This window comes from Lathamus discolor, chromosome 5 (assembly GCF_037157495.1).
Source record: "Lathamus discolor isolate bLatDis1 chromosome 5, bLatDis1.hap1, whole genome shotgun sequence".
Classification (NCBI taxonomy): Eukaryota; Metazoa; Chordata; class Aves; order Psittaciformes; family Psittacidae; genus Lathamus; species Lathamus discolor.
In genome coordinates this window covers 6,426,396-6,449,032 of record NC_088888.1, presented here as the reverse complement: position 1 = coordinate 6,449,032, position 22,637 = coordinate 6,426,396, and the positions used below count along the sequence as shown (strand labels likewise).

The 22,637-nt window shown below is 54.3% G+C and overlaps 1 protein-coding gene across 1 annotated transcript in view; it reads left to right on the top strand.

Moving 5' to 3' along the window:
• The window catches only part of LOC136014651 (phosphofurin acidic cluster sorting protein 1-like), a 42,444-nt gene that overhangs the window by 17,991 nt on the left and 1,816 nt on the right, over positions 1-22,637 (top strand). Inside the window, exons 2-20 of the mRNA XM_065679541.1 lie at positions 6,069-6,156; positions 11,715-11,804; positions 12,138-12,263; positions 12,449-12,611; positions 12,719-12,810; positions 13,786-13,866; positions 14,644-14,703; positions 15,099-15,250; positions 18,916-19,009; positions 19,317-19,388; positions 19,688-19,818; positions 19,932-20,064; positions 20,185-20,289; positions 20,783-20,889; positions 21,175-21,329; positions 21,422-21,532; positions 21,611-21,713; positions 22,404-22,446; positions 22,540-22,582. Coding sequence (XP_065535613.1) covers positions 6,069-6,156; positions 11,715-11,804; positions 12,138-12,263; positions 12,449-12,611; positions 12,719-12,810; positions 13,786-13,866; positions 14,644-14,703; positions 15,099-15,250; positions 18,916-19,009; positions 19,317-19,388; positions 19,688-19,818; positions 19,932-20,064; positions 20,185-20,289; positions 20,783-20,889; positions 21,175-21,329; positions 21,422-21,532; positions 21,611-21,713; positions 22,404-22,446; positions 22,540-22,582 — 1,949 coding nt within the window. The remainder of the gene's footprint in view (positions 1-6,068; positions 6,157-11,714; positions 11,805-12,137; positions 12,264-12,448; positions 12,612-12,718; positions 12,811-13,785; positions 13,867-14,643; positions 14,704-15,098; positions 15,251-18,915; positions 19,010-19,316; positions 19,389-19,687; positions 19,819-19,931; positions 20,065-20,184; positions 20,290-20,782; positions 20,890-21,174; positions 21,330-21,421; positions 21,533-21,610; positions 21,714-22,403; positions 22,447-22,539; positions 22,583-22,637) is intronic.

The following is a 22,637-nucleotide window of genomic DNA, read 5'->3' as shown; positions in this document are numbered from 1 at the left end:
CCGAGCGATGCTGAGGCTTAAGCCAGGTGTTGAACATCAGGTCCTGAAGCTCAAGCTTTGAGAGATGAGCTAAGCCAGGAGGAAGGGAAAATACCCAGTTTCATTTCTGGGATTTTGGGAACTGCTGAAGACTGCTGTGCTCTGAATTGGTGTCATCCCTTATGGAGTGGTTCTGAGGACTGCTCACCGCAGCAGGTCTCCTTTTATGGTTTTACTGTTGTGCCGAAGCAGCCCAAGCTGCTTTCTAATAGAGATCAAGCTTTGTTGCACGTTGACACGTGTGCTGCTCTGAAACCCCTGAGTGTAGTTCTCAAAGATCTCCAATGCGTTGTTCCCTCAGATGGACAAACCTGGGGAATCACGGTCCAAGGATCTGCCTTATGGTACCTCCACAGCCTGGCTTCACGGTGCACGTCCCAGCTGCTCTGGTGTCCCTTGGAGATAGTCTGTGCACAAGGCTGAGCTGCGTTGATCTTACTTAGGCTTGCAAGCCAGAAAGCAGAATAACTGGTTGTCATCCAGGCTGCTGGAAGCTCTTTGATGTCTGGATTTTCTGAGCACGGTGGTCTCCAGTGGCATGGATTTGTGGAGTCGCTGTGGCAACCTGCATAGATTCCCCCAGGCCCAGCTGGGTTCCTGGCTTCCCAACCAGCTGATTGTGAGAGGGAAGTGGGAGCTGGGCTGTGGGGCAGTTTGATGCTGGACAAGCAGAGCAGCCTCCGCAGGGGTAGGGGCAGGAAGCACCCCCTTCCCACAGAGCATGTACACCCTCTCTTCCCTCTCTCCAGCTGGGCACATCAGCAAGAGCCGCTGCCTCTCTGCAGCCTCCCTCCTCTCCTGCCTTTGCTTGCTCATTCCTGCTGTAGCTCAGGTTGTTTTCTCCCAGGCATAATGCATTTAGGTCAGAGTAACCTAAGCCACAATTTAAATCAAGCTTATTTAAAGGAATCAGAAAACTTGGGCTGTTTTCATTTTAGGTGGGAAAAAATATGGCTCTTGAAACCCTTGCTTCAAGGGAGCTCGTTCCTCTGGAGTTGGTTTTAGTGGAGTGTAGTTCAAACAGGTAAGCCCTTGAGGGCAGACTCTTTAAAGCTCCTAAGCTAATTTAGGACATGATGCTTCTTAGCTGAGGTCTTCCCTGGAACACACAGCCTGTGCAGCACCGTCCCCTCGCTCCTGTGTGTTCTGCATGCAGCACTGTTGGCTCCACACATCCCTAAAGCTTCTGAAGCTCAGCCGCCTTCTCGGGAGGATGCTCGCAGGGCCCGGGGTAGCGATCTCTTTGAGCATGACAATGTGAATCACCAGGGAGAAAACGAAACTTCCCATTTTGTGTGGATGTTTTCTAACAGATAAAAAGCAGATTAATTAAATGGTAGGCACAGCTGTAATATAGGGAAATTAAGGGTTGGAGAGAGATAAGAGTATCTTTTTGTTTCTTTTAAATTGAATTTTAAACACATCCTTATTATTATGCATCATGGGGTATTATATGCATATCTGAACTGAGATTTTCTTGCCTTCTCTTCAGGATCTGATCACCTATCCTGTAACAGTCTTGTTTTCATGTTTCCTGTCAGGTGCCCAGCACCACTGTGTATTTTATGTTCAGAACAAGCTACACATGCAGTGTTCATCCAGAGTTCTTCCTGTACAACTGCATCACTGATGTCTTTCATACTTGATTCATAAAAGCATACAGTTGTCTCCCATTTCCGTGGAGTTTACCAGCAATTGTGGAGAAAAACCTAAGCTTACTGGAATGCTGCTTGGAGGTCCAAGACAGCAAGAGTTGCTTATGTTTTGGGCTTTATATGCACGGGTCTAGACAGGTTGGATCCATGGGCCAGTGGTGTGAGGTTCAACAAGGCAAAGTGACGGGTCCTGTTGTTGGGTCACAACAACCCCATGCAACGCTCCAGGCTTGGGAAGAGTGGCTGGAAAGCTGCTCAGTGGAAAAGGACCTGGGGGTGCTGGTTGATGGAGCTGAACGTGAGCTGCTTGTGCAGTCATCATCCCTGGAAGTGTTCATGCACTGTGTAGACGAGGCCCTCAGTGCCATGGTTTAGTGGTGGCCTTGGCAGTGCTGGGGAACGGCTGGACTGGGTGATCCTGAAGGTCTTCTCCAGCCTGGCTGATTCTGAGATTTGCACTCCAGGCTCCAAAGCACGTAGTAGCTCCCAGTCCACATCAGGGCTGGGTCAGGAGGTAGCATTTTTCAGAAGGAAGTAGTCCTCACGTCAGGAGGTGGCACTCAGGTTACATGTTGGCTTTAGCTTTCTCTTTGTTAGCTGTGCACAGTGTCCCACATGGAGCCATCCTGGACATGAGCAGAGCAGCAAGAGCTTGGAGAGATGCTGCCATGCCTTTGCCATTGCAGCCACCTCCAGCCTGCACAGGACAGCTCAGCAGCCTGGAGGGGACAAGCACATGTGCTGGGGAGCAGTGGGAAAATGGCAGCTTTGCTGGCTCAGTGTCATTGCTGTCTGTGCTTAGCTGGGGATGCTGGAGAGCAGGGAGTGCTCCTGATGGGGTGTATGGCCTTGGCCAAGCATTCCTGCGAGAGCTGTTTATCCCTTGCAGCCAGGCCTGTTCTGACCCGATCTGGGGTGCCATGACCTCTGCAGTGGCACTGGAGAAGCCGTGTACCCTCATTCTGATGCTTCATGGCCCTCCTGCTTGGAATAGCCCACCCTTCCTGACTATGCCATGAGCAGCAGCCAACCAGAGGGATCTCAGTGTTGGCTCTTGTCCTGAGCAGCCATTCTGTCGGGAGGAATGCAGTGTTGCAGCAGTTCCGCACGTCAGGAGTTCACGTGCGGGCAGCTCAGGTTTGCACTGCCTGCATGGTGATGTTTTGGCAGCGAGAAGCAGCTGAAAGCCTGGCGCAGATGTAGCTTTTTGCAAAGACAAGTCCTACACCCCCTGAGCACAGCAGTGCTGCGGCTCTGTCTGCCTCTCCTCACATGGCTCCCTGTGTCTGGGGTGCTCTCGGTAACACATCTTGGCTGATCTCTTTCAACCAGGCTGTTCCAAAAGCACAACCTGTTAAAACCCCGGGAAGGAAACAGTGGCTGGTCCAAGAGCAGCTTTGGCTACAATTTGGCTGCAGCTCTCAGCTGTCAGTTCTGAAAGCCCTGGGGAAGGGAATGATTTTGCACATCATGTGAGGCATTTAGAAAGAGATCCTCCTGATAAATCCAACAGATCTCTTCTGTCATGCCGAGTGAATCTTACGTCTTACAGACAAAAGCCAGTGAACCCATTCCCTAGCTGTGCTCAATGCTCCCTCACCCCTGGCTGCTTTCACCTCTGATGATCACTTGTAGCTACTGCTGCTGGCTGAGACATGCACATGGTCTCTTGATGTTCTTGCTCCTTCTCTGAGCCTCATCTTGTAAGTGCGTTTGACCCCCCCGGGGGTCTCCTATGCCTTGTCCTAACTGTTACATCTCCCTGGGGCATCATCTGCTCTTTCCTGTGCACCCTTAGTGAGCGGCTGTGCTGCCCCAGTGGCGTTGCAATACTAAGAAATACGTTATGTGAAGGCAGAGGAGTGCTAAGAGCTCACAGTGGGAGAGCAGGCTCTGTGCAGGAGGCCTCTGGGTGGCAGTCAGAGCTCCTGGACGGACCTGTGTGAGGTCCCTGCCGTGGGAGAGCTGCTTCTGAGTATGTTTAATGGAGCAGCTGGGTGCTGCAAGCTCAGAGACAAGCCGCTGCCCAAACCAGAGCTGTCCTGCGATCATCTGCCCAGAGATTAAAGAGCTGTTAGGCACTCTTCCCAGGGCTGATCAGGGCAGAACATGCCTGGTAAATGTGGGCACTGAGATGGTGATGTTTGGTGCAGGCGAGAGTGGACTGCCCAGGCAGATGAGGGCAGCAGGGGCTGTTAGGAGGGGCTTCTCTCCTATGAGGATAGGAAAAACGAACAAATGAGGTGCTCTCATTCACTGTAGTGGTGCTGAGGTCCTATTTAATGCGCTGAACTGGCCTCCTTGGAAAGAGGATACAGCCTGTCTTGAATGGCCACCCCAAGGACATGTGCTCCCCAGGACACGAGCCTGGCAGCAGGACTCTAGGCCGCCGTGAGCAGCAGCAAGGTGGATGTATCTGCTTGCAGGATGCTGTTTTCTTCCCTGTGTCCTTTCTCAGGGTGCAGCCTTGCTCATGGTGATGTGTACCCTGCTGGCACTGGAATCTTTTGCTGTTCCCAGCATGCCTTTGCCTTCTGTCCTTCTCCCACCTTGTGCTGTTATAACCCTCAGAGACAAAAGGAAGTAGGGTGTCTGCTGCTCCTCCCAAGCTTTGGCCTTGGGTTTGGTCTGTCTAGAGGCACTTGGGAGGAGGTGGGATGATGGAGGCGACCAGGAGCAGACTTATGGGAAAACAGGCTGGATTTCCTAAGGCAGAGCCATAACCTGTGAAATGCTTTACAGGAAACAAAGGAGCATAGTAACCTGGCCAGTTCTGTCTTCTTGTCCCTCGTGCTTTGAGATTTGCTTTGGAAAGGTTACTTGGGATGAGCCAAACCTACTGCAATTTGCAGTGACAGAAGTGCGCTCTGGATCCAGCAGCAGAGCAGATGTGTGCTTTTGGTAGCCAGGCTACTGGAGAGCCAAAATGCTTCTTTCACAGCAAGGAAAGGACTCCTGATCAGCACCAGGGCTGGCGTGCTGCACACAACTGTGCACAGCTCAACTGGGGGATGGAGTCTGCAGCAAGCCTTTGGTGGCCCTGGCCATAGGTCTCTCCACAGGGACTCCAGGAGGGTGCTGTCTCATGGCCTTTGGCTCTGCATCCTTCTGTGTTACACCACTGCAGCTCGCTTTACCTGCCCTTCCCAGGCTGCAGCAGTTGAAGTTGCTGGAGGCAGAGAGGCAGCATGTGCCAGCGAGTGCTCTGTCACGCTTCCCCTTGGGAGGCTCTCAAGCAGTCACTTCTCAGCCCAGTTCATCTTACAGCGTGTGATTGGCCTGATCGTCCTGGTGCCAGAGCTGCAGGGCCTGATGAAGAGCCTGCTGCTGTCCCAGTTCATCGCTCCTGTTTGCTGGCAACAGGGACTTGCTTTCTGAAAGTGGAGTAGGTCTCTCCTCCCCTCTGCAGACAGCAGTGATGTCTTCTGCATACAGCCACTGATGGCTCAGGGAGTGCCTTGGCTTCAGGAAAAGATTCCAGGGACAGCGATTCCACCCCTGTGCCCGGGTTGCAGCCTCAAGCTGCACCAGGAGAGGTTTAAACTGGATACTGGGAACAATTCCTCCCCCAAAGGGCAGTCAGGCATTGGAACAGGCTGCCCAGGGCAGTGCTGGAGTCACTGGCCCTGGAAGTGCTCACAAACCGTGTAGACGAGGCCCTCAGTGCCATGGGTTAGGGGTGGCCTTGGCAGTGCTGGGGAACGGCTGGACTGGGTGGGCTTGAAGGGCTTTTCCAACCCAGTTGACTCTATGACAGGTCCTCACAAGTAGGCTCCATGGGAGCCCTGCTTTAGGCTGGGTCAGGAGCTGGGGTAGCTGCCAGCTCGCAGGCACTGAGTGATGCTTCGAGCAGCACCAGTAGCTCTCCTCACTCAGCCTCAGGCTCCTTCGTGGGCTTTTCCTGGCAGGGTTGGGGCTGTCAGGGTGGCTCTGCTGCAGGTCAGCTCTGCGCAGCACCGTGTGAGAAGCAGCTGAGTTGTGATGTCTGCATGGGAACATTTGCCTTAACTAAGTCCAGGATAAGAGTGGATTTAAGTGCTTTGGTTTATAAATAAACAGCACTGTCGCCAAGGTAGATTTAAGCAGAGCTGGCAACAGCCCTGCATGGGAAGGGATCTCTTTACCACATGGCCTGCTGTTGGACTTCCTGTTGCATGCTAATCCCTTAAGCCTGCTTTAGCTCTGTTAATTTTCCTTCTTTCCCTTTTTCCCCAATGGGCTACCTCAGTGGCTCATGAGTGCCAGTGCTCCTCAGCCGAGCTTGTGCCTGTGGCTGGGCCGAGCACCGGGGCTACCTTCCGAGCACCAGGTACCATGTGGCAGGGCCCCAGGGATGGTGGTGCCTGAATGTGTCCCATTCTCTCTGTCTTACAGGCTCTGCAGTCTGCGCCTCAAGAAACTCACAGTCCTCAAAGAGCTGGACAAAGAGCTGAGCTCTGTGCTTATCGCTGTGAAGATCCAGGTAGGCTTCTCACCCTGTCTGATGGCAGCAAGCCCGTCCCTGTGCCCTCTGTGAAGTGCTGGTGTGCATGTCCCTTGCCTTGTGCCAATCCCTTGCTTCTTGTCTTGGTTAGCACCCTTGGAGAGGTTTTGGCTCTCAGGCAGGTGGGAATGATGCCGCAGGGACCGCAGCAAACAGCTTGGTGCTGGTCTGTGTCAGCGATGAATTTGGTTAGACCCCTGCACTAGGACAGAGTGTATCTTGCTTGCCTGCTTGCCTCAGCCAAGGGCCTCCTTTGCAGCTGCTGTTTGGATTTTGGAGTCCCCTACCCCACCATTCCCAACCAGCACTGGGTGGTTTCTGGCAGTGCCCTCCATCCATATCCCCTCCATCCCTGGAGAGTGATGGGTGGGAAGGAAAGGGCACAAGAGATCAGCAGCTCTGCTTGACTCCTGCTGACATTTGCCCCCTGTGATCTCACTGCTGCCCCTGCTGTTCCCTCCGTTTCTCTGTGCTTTCTCTCCACCCAGTCTGTGCTTTCTCTCCACCCAGCCTGGTGCCTCTCCCCTGAGCCAGGCAGAAGGGAAAGGGAGAGGGAATTTGCCGTCCTCCTGGTATGAGCAGTCCTCCCCCCTCCCTCTCTGCAGCTGGTGCTGAGGACGGTGGCTCCCTGCGAGTGCAGGCGTATCGTTTCTGTCTGTCAAAGGACATCATGGAAGCAAATTACCTCTTGGGTATGCTGTCCTGGCCACAGCTCCCCTAACCCAGCTGGGATGCTGGTGTCCTTCCTTCGTACTTGTCAGCTGGCAGAGAAGCTGCAGGTCCCATGGACAGCACCGTGGGGTGGGAGCTCAGCAGCTTTGCACTCCCACATTGCTCTTTGTGCCGTACATATTAGGATCTAAATCCTGGATTAGTGCTGGAAGCTGCAGTATTAGCGGAGTGCTGGGAGCCGGGGTTTGCTTCATGGCAGACCTGATGCACTGGCACAGGGGGAACTGAAAGCTAAGAGGGAGGACAGTAGGAGGATGCTGTGTTCCACACACTGTTTATTGGTCAGCATCCCACTTTGCTGGCCTTTCCATCACTGTCCGTATGGTACCATTCAGGAGAGCTGAGACCTGTGTCCCTTTCGTGCATGGAAACAAGATGGGCAGGAGAAAGTTGTCTGCCTGCACCTGGAAATGCAGGGGCAGTCCAGGCTGGGCCACAGATGGATCCAGGGGCTGGGAGCCAGCTGGGGCCATGACTGGGAGGGCTGGACTGGGCCCTCTCTCCTTTTCATCTCCTGCACTGTCAGCCCAAGCTGACTGTGTTTCTCTGTGCTGGGAACCTCTGGCTTCCGTGCAGCCCTCCTCACATCACCATCTGCCTGTTCTTTCATGCAAACATCAGGCTGGAAGAGGCTGCACAATGGGACTCCATCTCTTGCATTCAGGGACTTCACAGAAACCTGGTCACCTTCCCTCTGTGTGGCCACATACCTGCGGAGCGAATGGATTCATGTCCCTCCCCAGGCTGCTTCCACCTGCCTGACCAGCCACCAGGCAGGACCAGGGTCTGCTGAGCCTTCTTGGGAGACAGATGGAAGCTGTAGGCAGCTCCAGCACAGCCTGCCTACGGAATGGCCTTGGATGGATCCATCCCTCCTGCTCCTCTCCTAGGTAACAGATGAGTCATGCTAGCAAGAAGCTGTTTGAAGGCTGCTCAGCAAGCGTTGCTGTCTCCATCTTTTGGATGGAAACAGCTGAGGTATGGAATTTGTGGAGGACCTGCAAGTTCTCAAGGGGGCAGCTGGGGACGAGTGGAAAGGGAACTAGATTTTCTCTCATTTCGGTAGTATCTGTGTTGGATTAAGGAAGTTACCCATCAGGAAGTTGCTGCTCTGAAAGGCAGATTGCACACAAACAAAGCTCTGACCCTGCCTGAGAGGGGCTGGCACCAGGACAAGCAGCCCCAGCTCTGGAGACAGTCTGCTCCATGAATGTTTGTGGCCCAAAGAGCAGTGTAAGCCTGCCTAGAATATCTGATCTCACAGTGATCGTGCCCTTCTGGTCTTAAAAGACAGCTTCCAAGTGTGGCATGTGCTGGTCTCTGCTCCTTCACCTGAAAAGACAACTGTCAAAGGACTAAGGAAGCAATCCATGTCTACAGAACATACCCATTTCCCAGAGGTTATTTGAATAGTTAACATTCAGTGGCTTCCAGTCTGAACTACTGTGAAAAAGGGGACTTACTCTCCTATAGCTTGAGTGGTTTTTAAACCCTTATTATTTGGTTTAACAGGCCAGAGATGTCAGAGCGTTTCCTTTTTGTTCAGCATGGCATTAAGAGATTCAGGTGTGCCTGGCTCAGCTCCATGCAAATGTCTTGGCACTGTAACTGATTGCGGTGTGAAGGGAAACGTGGTGCTCCCTCTTGGCACAGACGCACACTGAAATCCAGAAACGCCCAGTCCTGAGCTGTGAATTGAGGAAACAATCCAAGAAGGAAGAAAACAAGCCCCAGCACTCCCAGCACTTGCAGCTCCTATGGCAGGGGCTCTGGGAGGGATGCAGATCCTCCTGCAGCTGCTCTCAGGATGTGGCTGGTGACTCAGGTTTGAACCCTTAGTGCTGCTGGAGGGGGATGATGGATAGAATCTCTCCGAGTCCTACACAGAGGACCAGAATACGTTCTACAGAATAGGCCAAGCTCAGGAGCCCGTTGTCTCTGCCTGTTGCCCTGGCCCTGCTCCTTGCTGGAACTGGGATTTTTTGCTCCTACTTGCTGTGCATGGAAGGTACATGCAGTTTTCTGTCTACACTTCACTCAACGCTTTGTTTCTAATCTTTTTGTAGCCACTTGTAGGCTTTTCCATTCGTGCCTGAGCAATCCCAGCTGCCCTCTAACTACATTTATTGAGGATACTCTAATAGGCTATTTTCTCCCAAAATGCACCTTTAGCTCAAACGCCGGGGGATGCTTTGCTGCCTGTGTTGCCCTGGTCTCCCATACTGCGTTCTCCTTTCCCAGTTTGGTGTGCTCTTCCAGCTCAATCTCATGCTTTGAACAAGACCCACCAGGACAGATTTATCCCTGAAACTGGGGATTGTTGCAAACCAGAGCTGGGCACCATGCACATGTGGATGGGAGACAAAGCTCCTGTAGGTTTTTAGTCTGTTGGGTAGTGAAGATCTAACCATTCTATGACCGTGTGTGTATGTGTGTATTGATGAAAGAACAGATCTTTGGTGGACAGTCTCTCTGCAACAAACAGCAAATAGTAAACGTACTGAAGTAAATGGTCACAGTGACCACCTCTCACCTCTTACTAAAGACTTGTTCAGGAAGGAAGCGCATTCTTGACCAGGAAAGCTCACAGATGGTGAAGAGAATGAGCTCCATCTCCTCCACTTTAGGAAAACCTTTCACTCCTGGCATGGTGGCTGGGAACAGTGCTGCAGACAGTGTGGACCGGGCCTCTTGAAAGCCAAAAAGGGTTTCCCAAGAGCTTGTCTCTGCTTGAATATCAGTGAGAACTGTGATGCCGTATCACTGCAAAACGTGGAGGCTTTTCTTACCTCCCCTCTCTAGGTGCTTGGTTTTGTTTTTCCTGGCTAGCATGGGTAACACTAGCAATAGAGGTGCAAACAAGGGTTTTATCAGCACCAGCCAGGCCTGCTGGATCCTGCTTCCTATCAGCAAGCTTCCTTGGTGCTCAGACATGCCTGTGTTATTGCCATTCTCTTTGATTCCAGAGGGGATGTAACTGTGGTCTCCTTCACAGTGCCACCTGCATGCTCCTGTCATGTCTTCTGGGGCTGCTGTCCCATTTGCATTGGAGATCATAGAACCACAGACAGGTTTGAGTTGGAAGGGACCTTAAAGCTCACCCAGTTCCAACCCCACTGCCATGGGCAGGGACACCTTCCACTAGACCAGGCTGCTCCAAGCCCCTGAGTCCAACCTGGCCTTGAACACTGCCAGGGATGGGGCAGCCACAGCTTCTCTGGGCACCCTGTGCCAGGGCCTCAGCACCCTCACAGGGAAGAATTTCTTCCCAATGTCTCATCTCAGTCTCCCCTCTGTCAGGTTAAAGCCATTCCCCTTGTCCTGTCCCTACAGGCCCTTGTCAAAAGCCCCTCTCTGGCTTTCTTGTCACCCCTTTAGGCACTGGAAACTGCTCTAAGGTGTCCTTGGAGCCTTCTCTTCTCCAGGCTGACCCAGCCCAGCTCTGTCAGCCTGGCTCCAGAGCAGAGCTGCTCCAGCCCTCAGAGCATCTCCATGGCCTCCTCTGGACTCACTCGAGCAGATCCATGTCCCTCTTGTTGGCTTGTGCTGAGATGAAGAGCTGGGGGCTCTGGCCATGGGTAACTTAGGATCCTGCTGGCCACGGCATCTGCCAGGATAAAGCTGGGAAGGGGATGGAGATGCAGTGAGGTTCTGGGAAGGACCCAATTCCTTTGTGCTGCTGTGCCTATTTGTTTAACTTTGACCCATCTGCTCACAAGCTCACAGTGTAAATGAAGGAGTACTCAACAACAGCCATGGTAACTGATTCTCAACAGCAGCTGTGCTGGCCTAGCCTGTTGCCTCCCTAAATCAATGCCTCAGCTTGCTGGCCCATTCCCAAGGAGGCAGGAGAGAGTGAGGAACCACCATGAGCTATTTTATACTTGGAGCTGGTCCCACAGCCCTGGAGTGACACAGCCAGTAAGCACAGGCCTTCTGGAGAGTCTGTGAGTTGTGCCACCCTGCAACCAACAGAGCCTGGTGCATGCAGACAGCATTTTTCATCCCCAAGTCATTCAGTGTCTCTGTCAGCAGCCAGGCTGTGCAGATAGTAAAGACAGAACAGCATCACAGAATCAACCAGGTTGGAAAAGCCCTTCAAGATCATCGGGTCCAACCATTCCGCAGCACTGCCAAGGCCACCCCTAACCCATGGCACTGGGGGCCTCATCTACACGGTTTGTGAGCACTTCCAGGGCCGGTGACTCCAGCACTGCCCTGGGCAGCCTGTTCCAATGCCTGACTGCCCTTTGGGGGAGGAATTGTTCCCAATGTCCAGTCTAAACCTCCCCTGGTGCAGCTTGAGGCCGTTTCCTCTTGTCCCATCCCTTGTTCCTTGGCAGCAGCCCAGCCCCTCCTGGCTCCATCCTCCTTTCAGGCAGTTGCAGAGATCAGTAAGGTCCCCCCTGAGCCTTCTCTTCTCCAGACTGAACCCCCCAGGTCCCTCAGCCGTTCCCCATCACACTTGGGCTCCAGGCCCTGCACCAGCTCTGTTGCCCTTCTCTGGAGCAGGTCCAGAGAAGTAAGAAAGAGTTGCAGTGGGCATGTGGTTCGAGTGTCTCTCTTACTGCCTTCTTGGGGCAAAGAACCATTTACATACGTGGAGCAATAAGGATTGTTGTCCAAGGAAAAGGCTAGAAGTTTTCTGAGACACAGCTGGGCAAGTGGTGTGGAATAGAACAGGGTCAAGACACTGACTCTTTCCTTGGGGACTGTGAACACCAGTGACTTGTGTGTGTGGTGCACTGGAGTGCCTGGCCAAGATGCTCCAGCTTAGCTGTGTGCATCTGCCTATCTTGTTGTAGGGTTCAAAGCGAGTCCTGAGATCAAATGAATACGTCCTCCCACCTGGTGGCCTGATGGAGACCGAGCTGGAGCTGACCTTCTCACTGCAGGTACCTTGTGTTGCCTGGTCACTTGGGTCTCTCATGCTCCCCTCACCTGGCATTCCTCAGCAAGCACGGCTTTGGGGGTTCAGTGTGAAGGGGGCAGCCTCTAAGGAGGGCCCTCCTGTGGTTGCCCGTGCTCAGATCACAACAGCACAGATTCCTGCTGCTGGCCAGCTGCTCTATTGCTTCAGGGGTGGTTGTGCTGGGCATGGGGATTTAGAGAATGATGTGGAGCGGAGGTGGCCTTTGAGGGGCACCTCGAAGTTCAGCAGCAGGTTTTTACCTGGGTGTCACACTGAGCCCTGCCCTCATGCTGCCATCTTCCCTGTGCTTCCTCAGTACCCACACTTCCTCAAGAGAGATGGCAACAAGCTACAGATCATGCTGCAGCGGAGGAAGAGGTACAAGAACCGCACAATCCTGGGCTACAAGACCCTTGCAGTGGGCATCATTAACATGGCTGAGGTATGGGGTGCTGGGAGCGGAGGGGAGTGGGACCTGGCTTCCCTGTGCCGGCACCGGGAAGGGAGCTGGGCCAGGGCAGGCACTCGGAGCTGGGAGTGCTCTGGCTTGTTGGGTAGTTGTAAAACAGGGGTGGGCTACCAGCTGCTGTTGTGTCACCTTGGCAGGGGTCTTGTCTGTCTGTCTAGGTGATGCAGCACCCAACGGATGGCGGGCAGCTGCTGGGCCTCCACAGCAACATGAAGGACGTGAACATCCGAGTGGCTGAAATCAGCATCTACTCTTTGTCCAGCCAGCCCATTGACCATGAGGATGGGAACGTTCCTTCAGGTCCTAAAATCAAAGCTTCAGGTGTGTTAGTGCTCATCACAGACCTGAAGGCAACTGCCTGCCTTCACTTCACGGGAGCTGTGGCAGGCGTCATGCTTAACTGTGGCATCTGCACTGTCTGCTTTCAGATCGCTCCCCAGACATTGATAATTACTCTGAAGAAGAGGATGACAGCTTCTCCTCAGAGCAGGAAGCCAGCGATGATGCTGTGCAGGGTCAGGTAAGGGAGAACCTGGCAAGGTGGCTCATGTCCTGCTCCCATTTCTGCAGCAAGAGTCAGGGGCTGAGGGTCTTGATCCTCCTGAGCCCTCTCAGCTCCTTTGTAAACAGTTGTCATGGTTTCAGAGGGCAGAGAACCACAATACCTGGCAGCAGGAGGAGCTGTGGGCTGCTGGCAAGTCCATGGTGGGGCAAGGGACTTCGGAGATCCATAGGTCTCACCCATGTGTTCTTGGACCTGTCTTGTCTGCAGCATAAAACCCCTGCTGAGTCCCCTCCATCTCACACCATGGTTCTCCCCTGTGTCCCTGTGATAACAGGCCAGATAACAGGCTGTCTCTGAGAGAGAGCAGAGATTTTAGGAAGTACAGTCTGGGTCTGAAAATGGTCAGAGGTGACAGACCTATCCCAGCCCTGTGATAAGCTGTGCTACTGCTGTTTGCTGTCCTCTTGTTGTGGTGTCTACTCTCAAGGCCAAAAAAGACTTGTGGTAGCATGCTGGTCAAGGACAGGGACAAACCGTGTTCAGGGTCCTCTATATTACTTGTCCTGTCATGCTGGGTTCACACATCAGGGCTGTGTCCCTGGGAGTTGTGTGTGTTGTTGAGACTGGTCCCTGGAAGGACACTGGAAGGAGCTAACCCTAGAGACGGGAGAACAGGACAACACAGGGTGGCTAGCGAGTGCAGAGAGGAGAGTTTTAGGTTGTCACAAGAACTGCTGCAGAAAGCTGCTGTACCTCCTCTGCATACTGCTGGAACATGTCCCTCTAGAGAGACCTGGGGAGGTAAAAGAAGAAGGTCTGTTGGGGGGCAGTGTTAAGGAGGGAGAAGGAGCTGCGCAGGGAGAGGTGCCCGAACTGAGAAACAAGACTCTGGGAGCAGAATGGACAAAAGCTGTTCAACATGGGGAATGTAGGAGATGCCGTTCCCTGCACTCTGCGCTGCTCTGATGTGCTGTAATTTTTTGCCTGCAGGATCTGTTTGATGAAGAGGATGACTTGAGGAAAACCAAGAAGGCTAGGAGGAAAATGATCCGAACCACATCAATGACCAGAGTAACATCAGCATTTACTGAGTGATCAAAGAAATGGAAGGGATTCTCTTCCTTCCCTCCTTGCAGGGAATGAGAGGGCTCTGGGGGGCATGCTGGCGCTGGTGCAGAGCAGGGAAGAGAGCCCTTGGCTCTGAGAAGAATTAGGAAACCTCTTCCCATTAATGAGTTAGCTTGCTGCTCAGAGCTGTATCCCACCTCCTGATCTGTACTGGGTTTAGTATGGCTTCATGTCAAGGATGGTCTGGGTGCAGCACAGTCTTGACTTGCTGCTGTGGCATGGTCTTCTCTCTTTCCTCCCTGAGGAAAGGAAAGGTTGGCTCTGGAAAGGGTGAACCATCAGCAGCTCCTCTGCCTGTCACCAGCAGGGGGGTGCTACCCTGCTCTCCAAGCATTTCCTGATCCCTGTCTCCTTCAGCCCTGCAGTCACCTGGGCACCTGCTTCCTGAGTTTGTTCCCCATCTTCTCTTGCTTGAAGGCAGCATTCCTCAGCCAGATGGTCTGGGGAGAAAGGGGATTTAAATGGCGCGAAAGTGCTATTCCAGCCTGGAGCAGATAGAGTCTGAGTGCTTGCGCCCTCCATCATGCCCAGATACAACAGCTTCTTGCAGAGTCCAGATTTAGTCCAAATCCTACAGCAGATTCAAAGAGCAAGGGAAATCATAGCTGACCTTGGGCCCGTGGACCCAGAAAGGAGCTGAAGGCACGTTAAAGAGAGCAGCAGTGGCCTCCATGTTAGTCACTTTGGAAGTGATTTGACAGGGGTTTGTTTCCGTTTTAGCAACCAAACTTCAAGCAGAAATTTGTGGCTTTGCTGAAGAGGTTCAAAGTGACGGAGGAGGTAAGAAGCGGGAAGGCTGCTGCACGTGTGTAGATATCAGAGGGCTGGTTCCCATTCAGTGGGAGCACAAGGCATGAGGTGCATGGTGCCCAGGGCTGTTACCAAAGGTGATGTGAGACATGGCCCTGACTGGGCGTTGGGTTTTCCAAACCTTCTTGCCTCAAGAAGGCATCTCTGAGCCTCATGCTCAAATCAAACCCACCTTCCTGTTGGGGAGAGGGGCCAGGGGAGGAAGGGTGCTGTCACCTCATTGTTCCACAGCCTGGGTTTGACTCCCTGAGGTGGGAAAGGTGCTGTGGTGTGTGCCTCGTGGCTGGGAGGGAGCTTGTGCATGGTCTGGCCTGGGATGCAGGTGATTCGATATCTCTCACTGCTTTCTGGGCTTGGTCCCACAGGTCCTGGACTCTGACCCTGTAGACCAGACCCAAGAGGTGGAAGAGGACTTGGGCTTGCTGTATGACAGTCTGGAGGAGTGCAACAACAGTGACAGCGGCCCAGAGATTGAGGACAATGAGAGTGTGCACAGCACACCCAAACCCACCCTGAGGTAAGAGTTGCAGGGAATCACAGGCTGACACGTCTACAGGGCCTGGAGGAATGCCCTCTGACACTTCTCTGTTGCTTGGGCTAATGTAAGCATTGCCTTGTCTCTACTCCCATCACCGTCTTCTGTTGGCACCACTGAGCTCATCACTTGCATATCCTGTTTAACAAACTCAAAACTGTCCATTAAAACTGACTTCCTTCGCATTTAACCTCACCTGATTTCCTAGCAGCCCAGCACTTACTGACCTGCTGGAAGAGTACCTGCTTGATCTGAGCCCCCACTCTTCCCAGCTCTCATATCTTTCATCTGACAGTCTTGGCTTTCTCGGGGCTCTCCATGCCTGTCTTTTGAGCACTTTGTGACTGCTTGGGCCAATCCTTGTGTCCCTGTGAGGCCTGCATGCTGCATTCCCACTCTTTGTGGCGACCATCAACCATCAGCAATGTTCCTCACCCCATTCCCCAGGCACCCAGTGGCTTGACTTGCTCTGTCAGCAGCAGCTGGCTTGGCACAGAGGTCTTCAGTGGACCGTGCAGTGAAAGCAGGCTTCTCTCCCATGTGCTCTGTGTTCACCTGGTCTCTTTGCTCATGGCTGTTCTGTTTCCCCGCTGTCCTCTTGTGAGAAAGTTGCCTTTAACTGTCTTTCTATTTGGCTGCCTCACAGTGTACTGGGTCTCTTTTAGCCAAGCCAAGCTTGCTTGTCGTTGGTGTTTCTATAGTTCTCTATTTAAACATCATCTGGATTAGTTGGAATCCCTGCTGAAGGTACTTAGGTAGGGGTACCAGACTTGGTCTGCCGCAGGCAAATTGGCATTAAATCTGCTGGCTTCAATGGGGAGGAAACAGGAACGTGACAGAAGTCGTGTTTTCCACAGGTGCTTGTGAAGGAGGCAGCAGGCGTGTGGGCAAGGTGGTCTGCTGGAGCTCCAAAAGGAGTTCCCCAGGGTCTCGCATCAAAGGAAACAAAAGTGCTGTGGGAGGAAAAGGAAGCTCTTTTTGTGGTCAGATAATGGTTTGTGCATGTAAACTGTAAGAGAAGGCTATTGAGAGGATTTAAACATAAGACCCTGCCCTGGTTCTGCAAGTGCCTGCTTGCAAGCATCTGGTCACTGGGAGGGCATCCCAGAGTTAGTGCTGGTTTGTGCTTGTACCTGCCCTTACAGCCTTCCTCAGGTGTTTGCTACTGTCTCTGGTGGGACAGCCTGCTGGGCTCTGGGCTGTTTCTCGGCCTGTTCACTAAGCGTCTTTCCAGCTTGGTTTGCTCTGGAGTGCCTCAGTTTCTCACAGTGCTGAGTGTGTATCCCCTTGAGTTCAGATCACTGGTTCTGTAATCTTGCAAAGGAGATACAGGAGCTGACTGCCAAGGTGGTCAGTGTAGACTGCATGGTTCCAAGGCCCTGCATAGCCACCTCAGCTGATGATGACCTCCCAGCCCAGCCTGTAAATTCAAGATGTGATCCTCATGCTGGATTTATTTACTCTCATAGACAGCCTTGCTAGACACTGAATGTCTATGGAGCAAGGTAGTCCTGAAGGATGAGCAGTAGCCAGTGGGTTGGACCACTGGTGCTGGGAGCAGATATCCATCCATCTGATCAGCCAGGGCGGCTGCGCCTGCACTGCTGGGAAACTGGAGCTGGAACTTAGGCTGTTAGGTCAGTCAGAGTCTTTGATTGAAGATCAGAAGGGAAGGAGCAAATGTCTCCATCAGTGACTGGGAGAATGGGTGGGGGATAAGGGGCTCATTCACTGAAAACAGAAGGGAGCTGTTCAGAAGGACTGGGATTTACCTAGATCTCAACCTGCAGAGACTCAGACTCAATCATCTGTATAGGAGAGCCTTTAAACTGCAGGACAGGGAGAGCTGAGAACTATGAAAGCTTCTGAACTGCAAGTGAAACAGGCCAGAAAAAGGCACAGCTTCCACGAGGAAGGGGGAGACAGCTCCATTTGAGTGGGGTGTTGAAAGCCAGACCAAGTGTATACAACCCTAATGTCTAGCAAAAACGGGTATTGTCTATATGGATTGAAATTGCTGGTTGAGAAAAGGCAAGTGTAGACTGTACAGGGGGTTGACAGTGCCTGAGATCCTGGAGCAGCAACTGGGAAGGGTGGAGAGAGCTGAAATCTGTTAGTAATAAACAGGAGACATCATTTATCCCTGTGTGACCTAGAGGAAGTGTCCCACTGGGCACGATTCTGACTGTAAACCTGGAGCTTTGGTAAATGAAGGTGTCATGAAGCAACTTCTCCTGGAGCCAATGAGAGGAAAATTGAGTCAGTCTTCTCCTAGCCAGTGCCCAAACACTGCTGCTGAAGTGATGCTCTGGAGTGGGGACCATCATTTACCAAGGTGAAATGGCCTTGTAGGAGCAGTGAAAGCAAAGGAGCTCTTGTGCCTGGCAGCACAGCATGCTGTACCCAGGGGAGGAAACGTATTAAAAGGGAAGTAAAAGGAGCAGCCAGGATGCTCAGAGGTCTGTAGGTATCCTGCAGAAAGCTGCAGATAGATCCAGATGGGGGCAATAGAAAACAATGGAAACTCTAGCAGAGTCCTAACAGGAGAACTGCTCTATGTCCTACACCTCTGTGGCCATCCCTGGAAACCTGCCGTCTTGTATCCCCATCTGCAAGAGGAACTTTTCCTGGGAGCTAGTGAGCAAATACATCCTTAGCTTAGAGTGAATAGCTCAGATGTGCCCCAGGGAGGCCACACATTGCAGGTGGGCTGTAGCTGCTGCAAGGGTTCTGGGAAAGCTGGCAGGTGAGATCCAGTGATGGGGCCTGATTGTTTCCTAAAGACTGGTCTTTGAGCAGCCCATAGGATGTGGAGACAGCCCTTGGCAAAGAAACAATGGGTGGAAAAGCAGAAACTAAGGTAGAAGTTCACACTGTGGTGGCAAAGACAGTCCTGGTCCGCCAGGAGAGTTGCTGTGTTGCGATTTGGGAGCAGGGCCTTGGAGGCGCACTATGTAACTCTAGCAAAACATCAGCTCAGAGACCTAAAAGGCAAATTTAAGTGCTAGGGAGCAAACCAGGACATTGCTGTGCTACTGAGGGGTGGTTCTGTGTGCAGTGATATAGTCTCAGAGCCTCGGGAAGGGGGAAAACAGAAAGGGAAGGTGGAAGCTGCTGCTCAAGTGCAGCAGCAGCAGGAAGAAGCAAGGAGCCTGGAAAAGGGAGAGCAGCAAGAAAAGCAACAGACATCTGTGGGGGCCGCGGTGGTGCCTTTAGAGGGGACAGAGAGGTTCAGCAGCACGATGGAGCTGTGGTGTTGACAGATGCCATATACCAGGGAGATGGGGCAAGGTGGTGGCTCCTCACCCTGCACTGCAGAGGTTCACTGCTGGCTGTGAGGCAGGGACCGCAGCTCCCTGCGGTCACAGGTCTAGGCCTGTTGGTTTGGGGTGGCCTTGCCCTGTCCCTGCACCCAGCATCGCTGCAGCAGACAGGGCTGTGTGGGGCTGGCAGGTCCATTCCTAGGCTGTGCGTTACTCAGACACTTTGGTGTCTGGCCCGCTGGGACCTCTCCACAGTGCTCTGTGCTCGGGACAGGCCAGCGGGGGTGTGCTGGGATCATGGTGACTTTGTTCCTCTCTTATTCCTGCCTTTTTCTCTCCCATCTGTCTGTCTGTCCGTCCGTCCGTCTGTCTGTTTCTCTGCAGGCGTTTCTTTGAGGGAGTCTCTCATTCTGGTTCCCAGACTGAGATCGGCAGTCTGCACAGCCAGAAAGGGCAGGATCAAGAGGCGGGCAGCCCTGTGAGTTACAGCACCACCATCACCACCACCTCTTGCCCCCTTCCCTCCCCAGACAGCCCCGCATCCCCACAGTGCCTGCAGCTCCCTCCGAGACCACAGCTCCAGGCAGCACCTGCCTGGGGCTGCTTCTTCCCTTCTTTCCTCTTCTTTTTCCCAGTGCAGGCAGAGAGGTAGTGATGGGGGGGCATCCTCTGGGGCCAGTCCCAAGGGGACACGGGGCTCCCCTGTGGGAGCTAGGCATGGGTTACTGGCCGCTGCCCTGCTTGGGGTGCTTCATTCTTCCCTGACCCCAGTCTTTGTCCCCCAGGGCGAGCCAGACAAGCGGAAACCAGGAACGTTGCGGCCACAGGAGGAGCCAGGAGTGGAAATCCCTGCAGTGGTGAGTCCAAGCTATGGGATGCAGAGCCGGGCTGGAGCTCCCTCAGGCCCTACCTTGCTTTCTGGGGTACCAGAGATGCCCACCAGCCTGGGACCAGGGCTGGGGGGGACGGGTAGATTGAGCTGGAGAGCAGCAAGAGTGGAAGGAGGGCTAGGATCTTCAAGAGATGCAGCCCAGCCCCCTCAAGCCCTGCAGCCGTGGCTCTCCAGCAGGGCCACCATCCTTGACGGGTTACCCATGGGTGCAGGAAGCGGGGCAGGGGAAGCAGTTTGTGTGACGTGACCGTGTGTCACCCTCAGGAGCTGGCCGCAGAGGAGCCATGTTCCCGGCTGGCCCCCCCAGAGGCTGCCACAAGGGAGAGCAGTGTGGACAGGCTGGCCCAGCTGGGCCCCAGCACCAAAGCCGAGCTCCCCAGTGCCGTGTCCCCCAGGTAAGGCACATCCATGCCCTGTGCCACGGCTCACAGTGCCTCCCTGGAGCAAGTAGGGGCTGGTGGAGGTGACGTTTCCTCAGCGGTGTTCCTCTCCTGTTCCTCTCTCACAGCAAGGCCGAGAGCAAGCAGCTGTGGCGTCCCCGCAGCACCTCCGTGAAGGACCGGCAGAGCTCGAAGGGACAGGGAGGCCGCACCAGCAGCCTGGACAGCGAGAGCTCTCCGGACTCGTGGCACAGCACCCAGGTGAGCCCATAGGAGCCACCTCACCTGGAGGCTTCTCAAGAGCCCTGCTTGTCCTTCTGCCACAGGCAGAGCAGCCCAGGCAGCAGCCGGGGGTTAAGCTTTGTGGTGATGCTGTCCTAGGTGCCCCGAAAGTCTGTTTACGATCAGCTCAACCAGATCCTTGTCTCTGATGAGCAGCTGCCCGAGAGCATTGTGCTGGTGAACGTTGCCGAGTGGCAGGGCCAGGTGAGTGGTGTGATGGGAGCTGGGTGCGTGGGGGAAGCTGTAACCAGAGTCTCAGCTGAATGCAGACACCTGAAGTGGTACAGAAGGATTTTGGAGTGCCACAGTGGAAAACAGCAAGAGAAGGAGATGAGCAGAGGGGGTCTGAGCCTAGAGCTGGACCCTGCTTTGGAACGGCAGGATTTAAATCAGAGGGTCCCTGGACCAAACCTTTTGTCTCAAGGAGCAGAGCCTGGTTCTTGGGACAGTTTTGCATTGCCATCGCAGGGTGGTGGCTGTTGTGCTCAAAGGGGGGCTCAGGCAGCCACCCTGGAGCAGAGCCAGGAGGAGCAGGGATGCTCAGGCATGTAGCCAAGGGTGGCTGGGTGGTTTTAGCCTCCCTGCATGGGGACCGGGACCCCTGGTCTATCCCAGGGGACGCAGGGGTCAGGCAAGCATGGGCTGGTGCTGGCCAACCACCCCGTGGGTGCCTTAACCCAAGCTCTCTGCATTGCAGTACGTGAGTGAGCAGCTCCAGGCGCACAAGCAGTTGGTCGTGTCCACCTGCTCCGTGGCAGACATCCAGGCAGCCTTCAACACCACTGTCTCCCGCATCCAGCGATAGTGAGTACAGCTCGGGCTCAGCCTGGTGGCTTCCTGTGACTGCAGAGAAGGGCTGGAAAAGGCTCTGGCTTCCCCCCCGGCTCATTAGCATCCTTTGGGATTGTGGACACAACATAGGAGCAGGGGTAGGCCCTGGGGAAAGAGGGGCAGCCCAGTGCTGGTTTTGCCCATAGCAGTGCTCAGCAAGCTGGAGATGGTTAGCAAGGGGTTTCTGGTGCCGGGTGGGCTGACCCCTCTGCTGAGCCGCTGCTTGTCCCTCACTGTCTGTTCCTCTCCCTTTGGCAGCTGTAACTGTAACTCCCACATGCCTCCCCCAGTGAAGATGGTGGTGGCAGGCGACCAGAGCTACCTGAGCGTTGTCCTACGTTTCTTTGTGGAGCAGCTGGCCAGCAAGACACCCGACTGGCTCAACTACCTTCGCTTCCTGCTTGTGCCACTGGGTGAGAGCCCCTGTGAGCTCGGCCTCGGTTTGTCCTCTCCCACCACCCTGGGCTTCCCTGCCTGGAGCCAGCCTTGCCCTTCTCACCCACAGGCTCTCACCCTCTGGCCAAGTACCTGGCCTCGGTGGATAACAAGTACAGCACTCTCTTCCTGGACACGGCGTGGCGGGAGCTGTTCAGCAGGGCTGAGCCCCCCATCACAGGTGAGGACCTGGGCTCAGCAGTGCTCTGAAGGGGAGCCCAGCTGCCAGCGAGGCCCTCATACCTCTTTGCTCCCACAGACACTGTGGACATCGCGGGCCGTGTTGCCCAGTTCATCGCTGGAGCCAGCCTCTCTCACCAGCTCCCCATCTCGGAGGCTATGCTGACCTACAAGCAGAAGAGGTGAGCGTTGCCCTGGGACATCCATCCTGCCTCATGGTCCCAGTCTGGGGATATAGGCAATGGGCGACAGGGGACAAGCGAGCGAGGCCCCGTGCTCTCCTCTGTGCTCAAGGGAGTGGGGTTCATAGTGACAGGCCTGCGGTGCTACCCCCTGCCACCCCCCCGGTGCGCTCGGCCCTGTGACAGCCCCAGCGGTGGGGACTGGCTGCCAGGGCTGGGCTGGGCTGGGCTGGGGGCCGCGAGCTGGCACTGTGCTGCCCGGGGGTTGATGCTCGTGTTCCGGCTGCACTCTCACCTCTCCCTTCTCTTGGTTTCTGGCACCCAAGGAAGAGAAGTCTCTATTTTGATTTTTATATCAGGTATTGGCTTGTGCTTGCTGTGCCGCTGCCTGGTTCCCCCCCTTCTCCCCCATGTGCGTCCATCCCTCTTGCTGTGCAGAGGAGCTGTGACCCCCAAAACGGGGCAGAGCTGCCCTCCCGCATGCAAGCCCTCCCCCAGCACTGGAGGGGACGATTCCTTGCCTCCTTGTGTAGTGTGCCCTGTGCTGCCATGTTGGGAACAGGGGTTCCATGGGAGGGAAGGCAGAGGAGACAGTCCTGATGGCTGTGAGCTAGTGTGGGGGTCCCTGGGCCTCAATGCACTTGGTGCTCAGCACACCCAAACCCTGACCAGCCTCTCTTCCTTGTGCAGCCCCGATGAGGACTCCTGCCAGAAGTTTGTACCTTTTGTGGGGGTGAGTGTATTGTGGGGCCAGTGGGCAGTTTGGGCTGGGGGGAGAGGGGCAGTGCTCTGCCCTACTGATGCTGGGGATCATCTGCCCTTGCAGGTGGTAAAGGTGGGCCTGGTGGAGCAGTCTTTCAGTGCCTCTGGTGAGTCCCTGCGAGCCCACAGACCCTGGGTCCCTTTTGCTTCACCTTTGTTGGT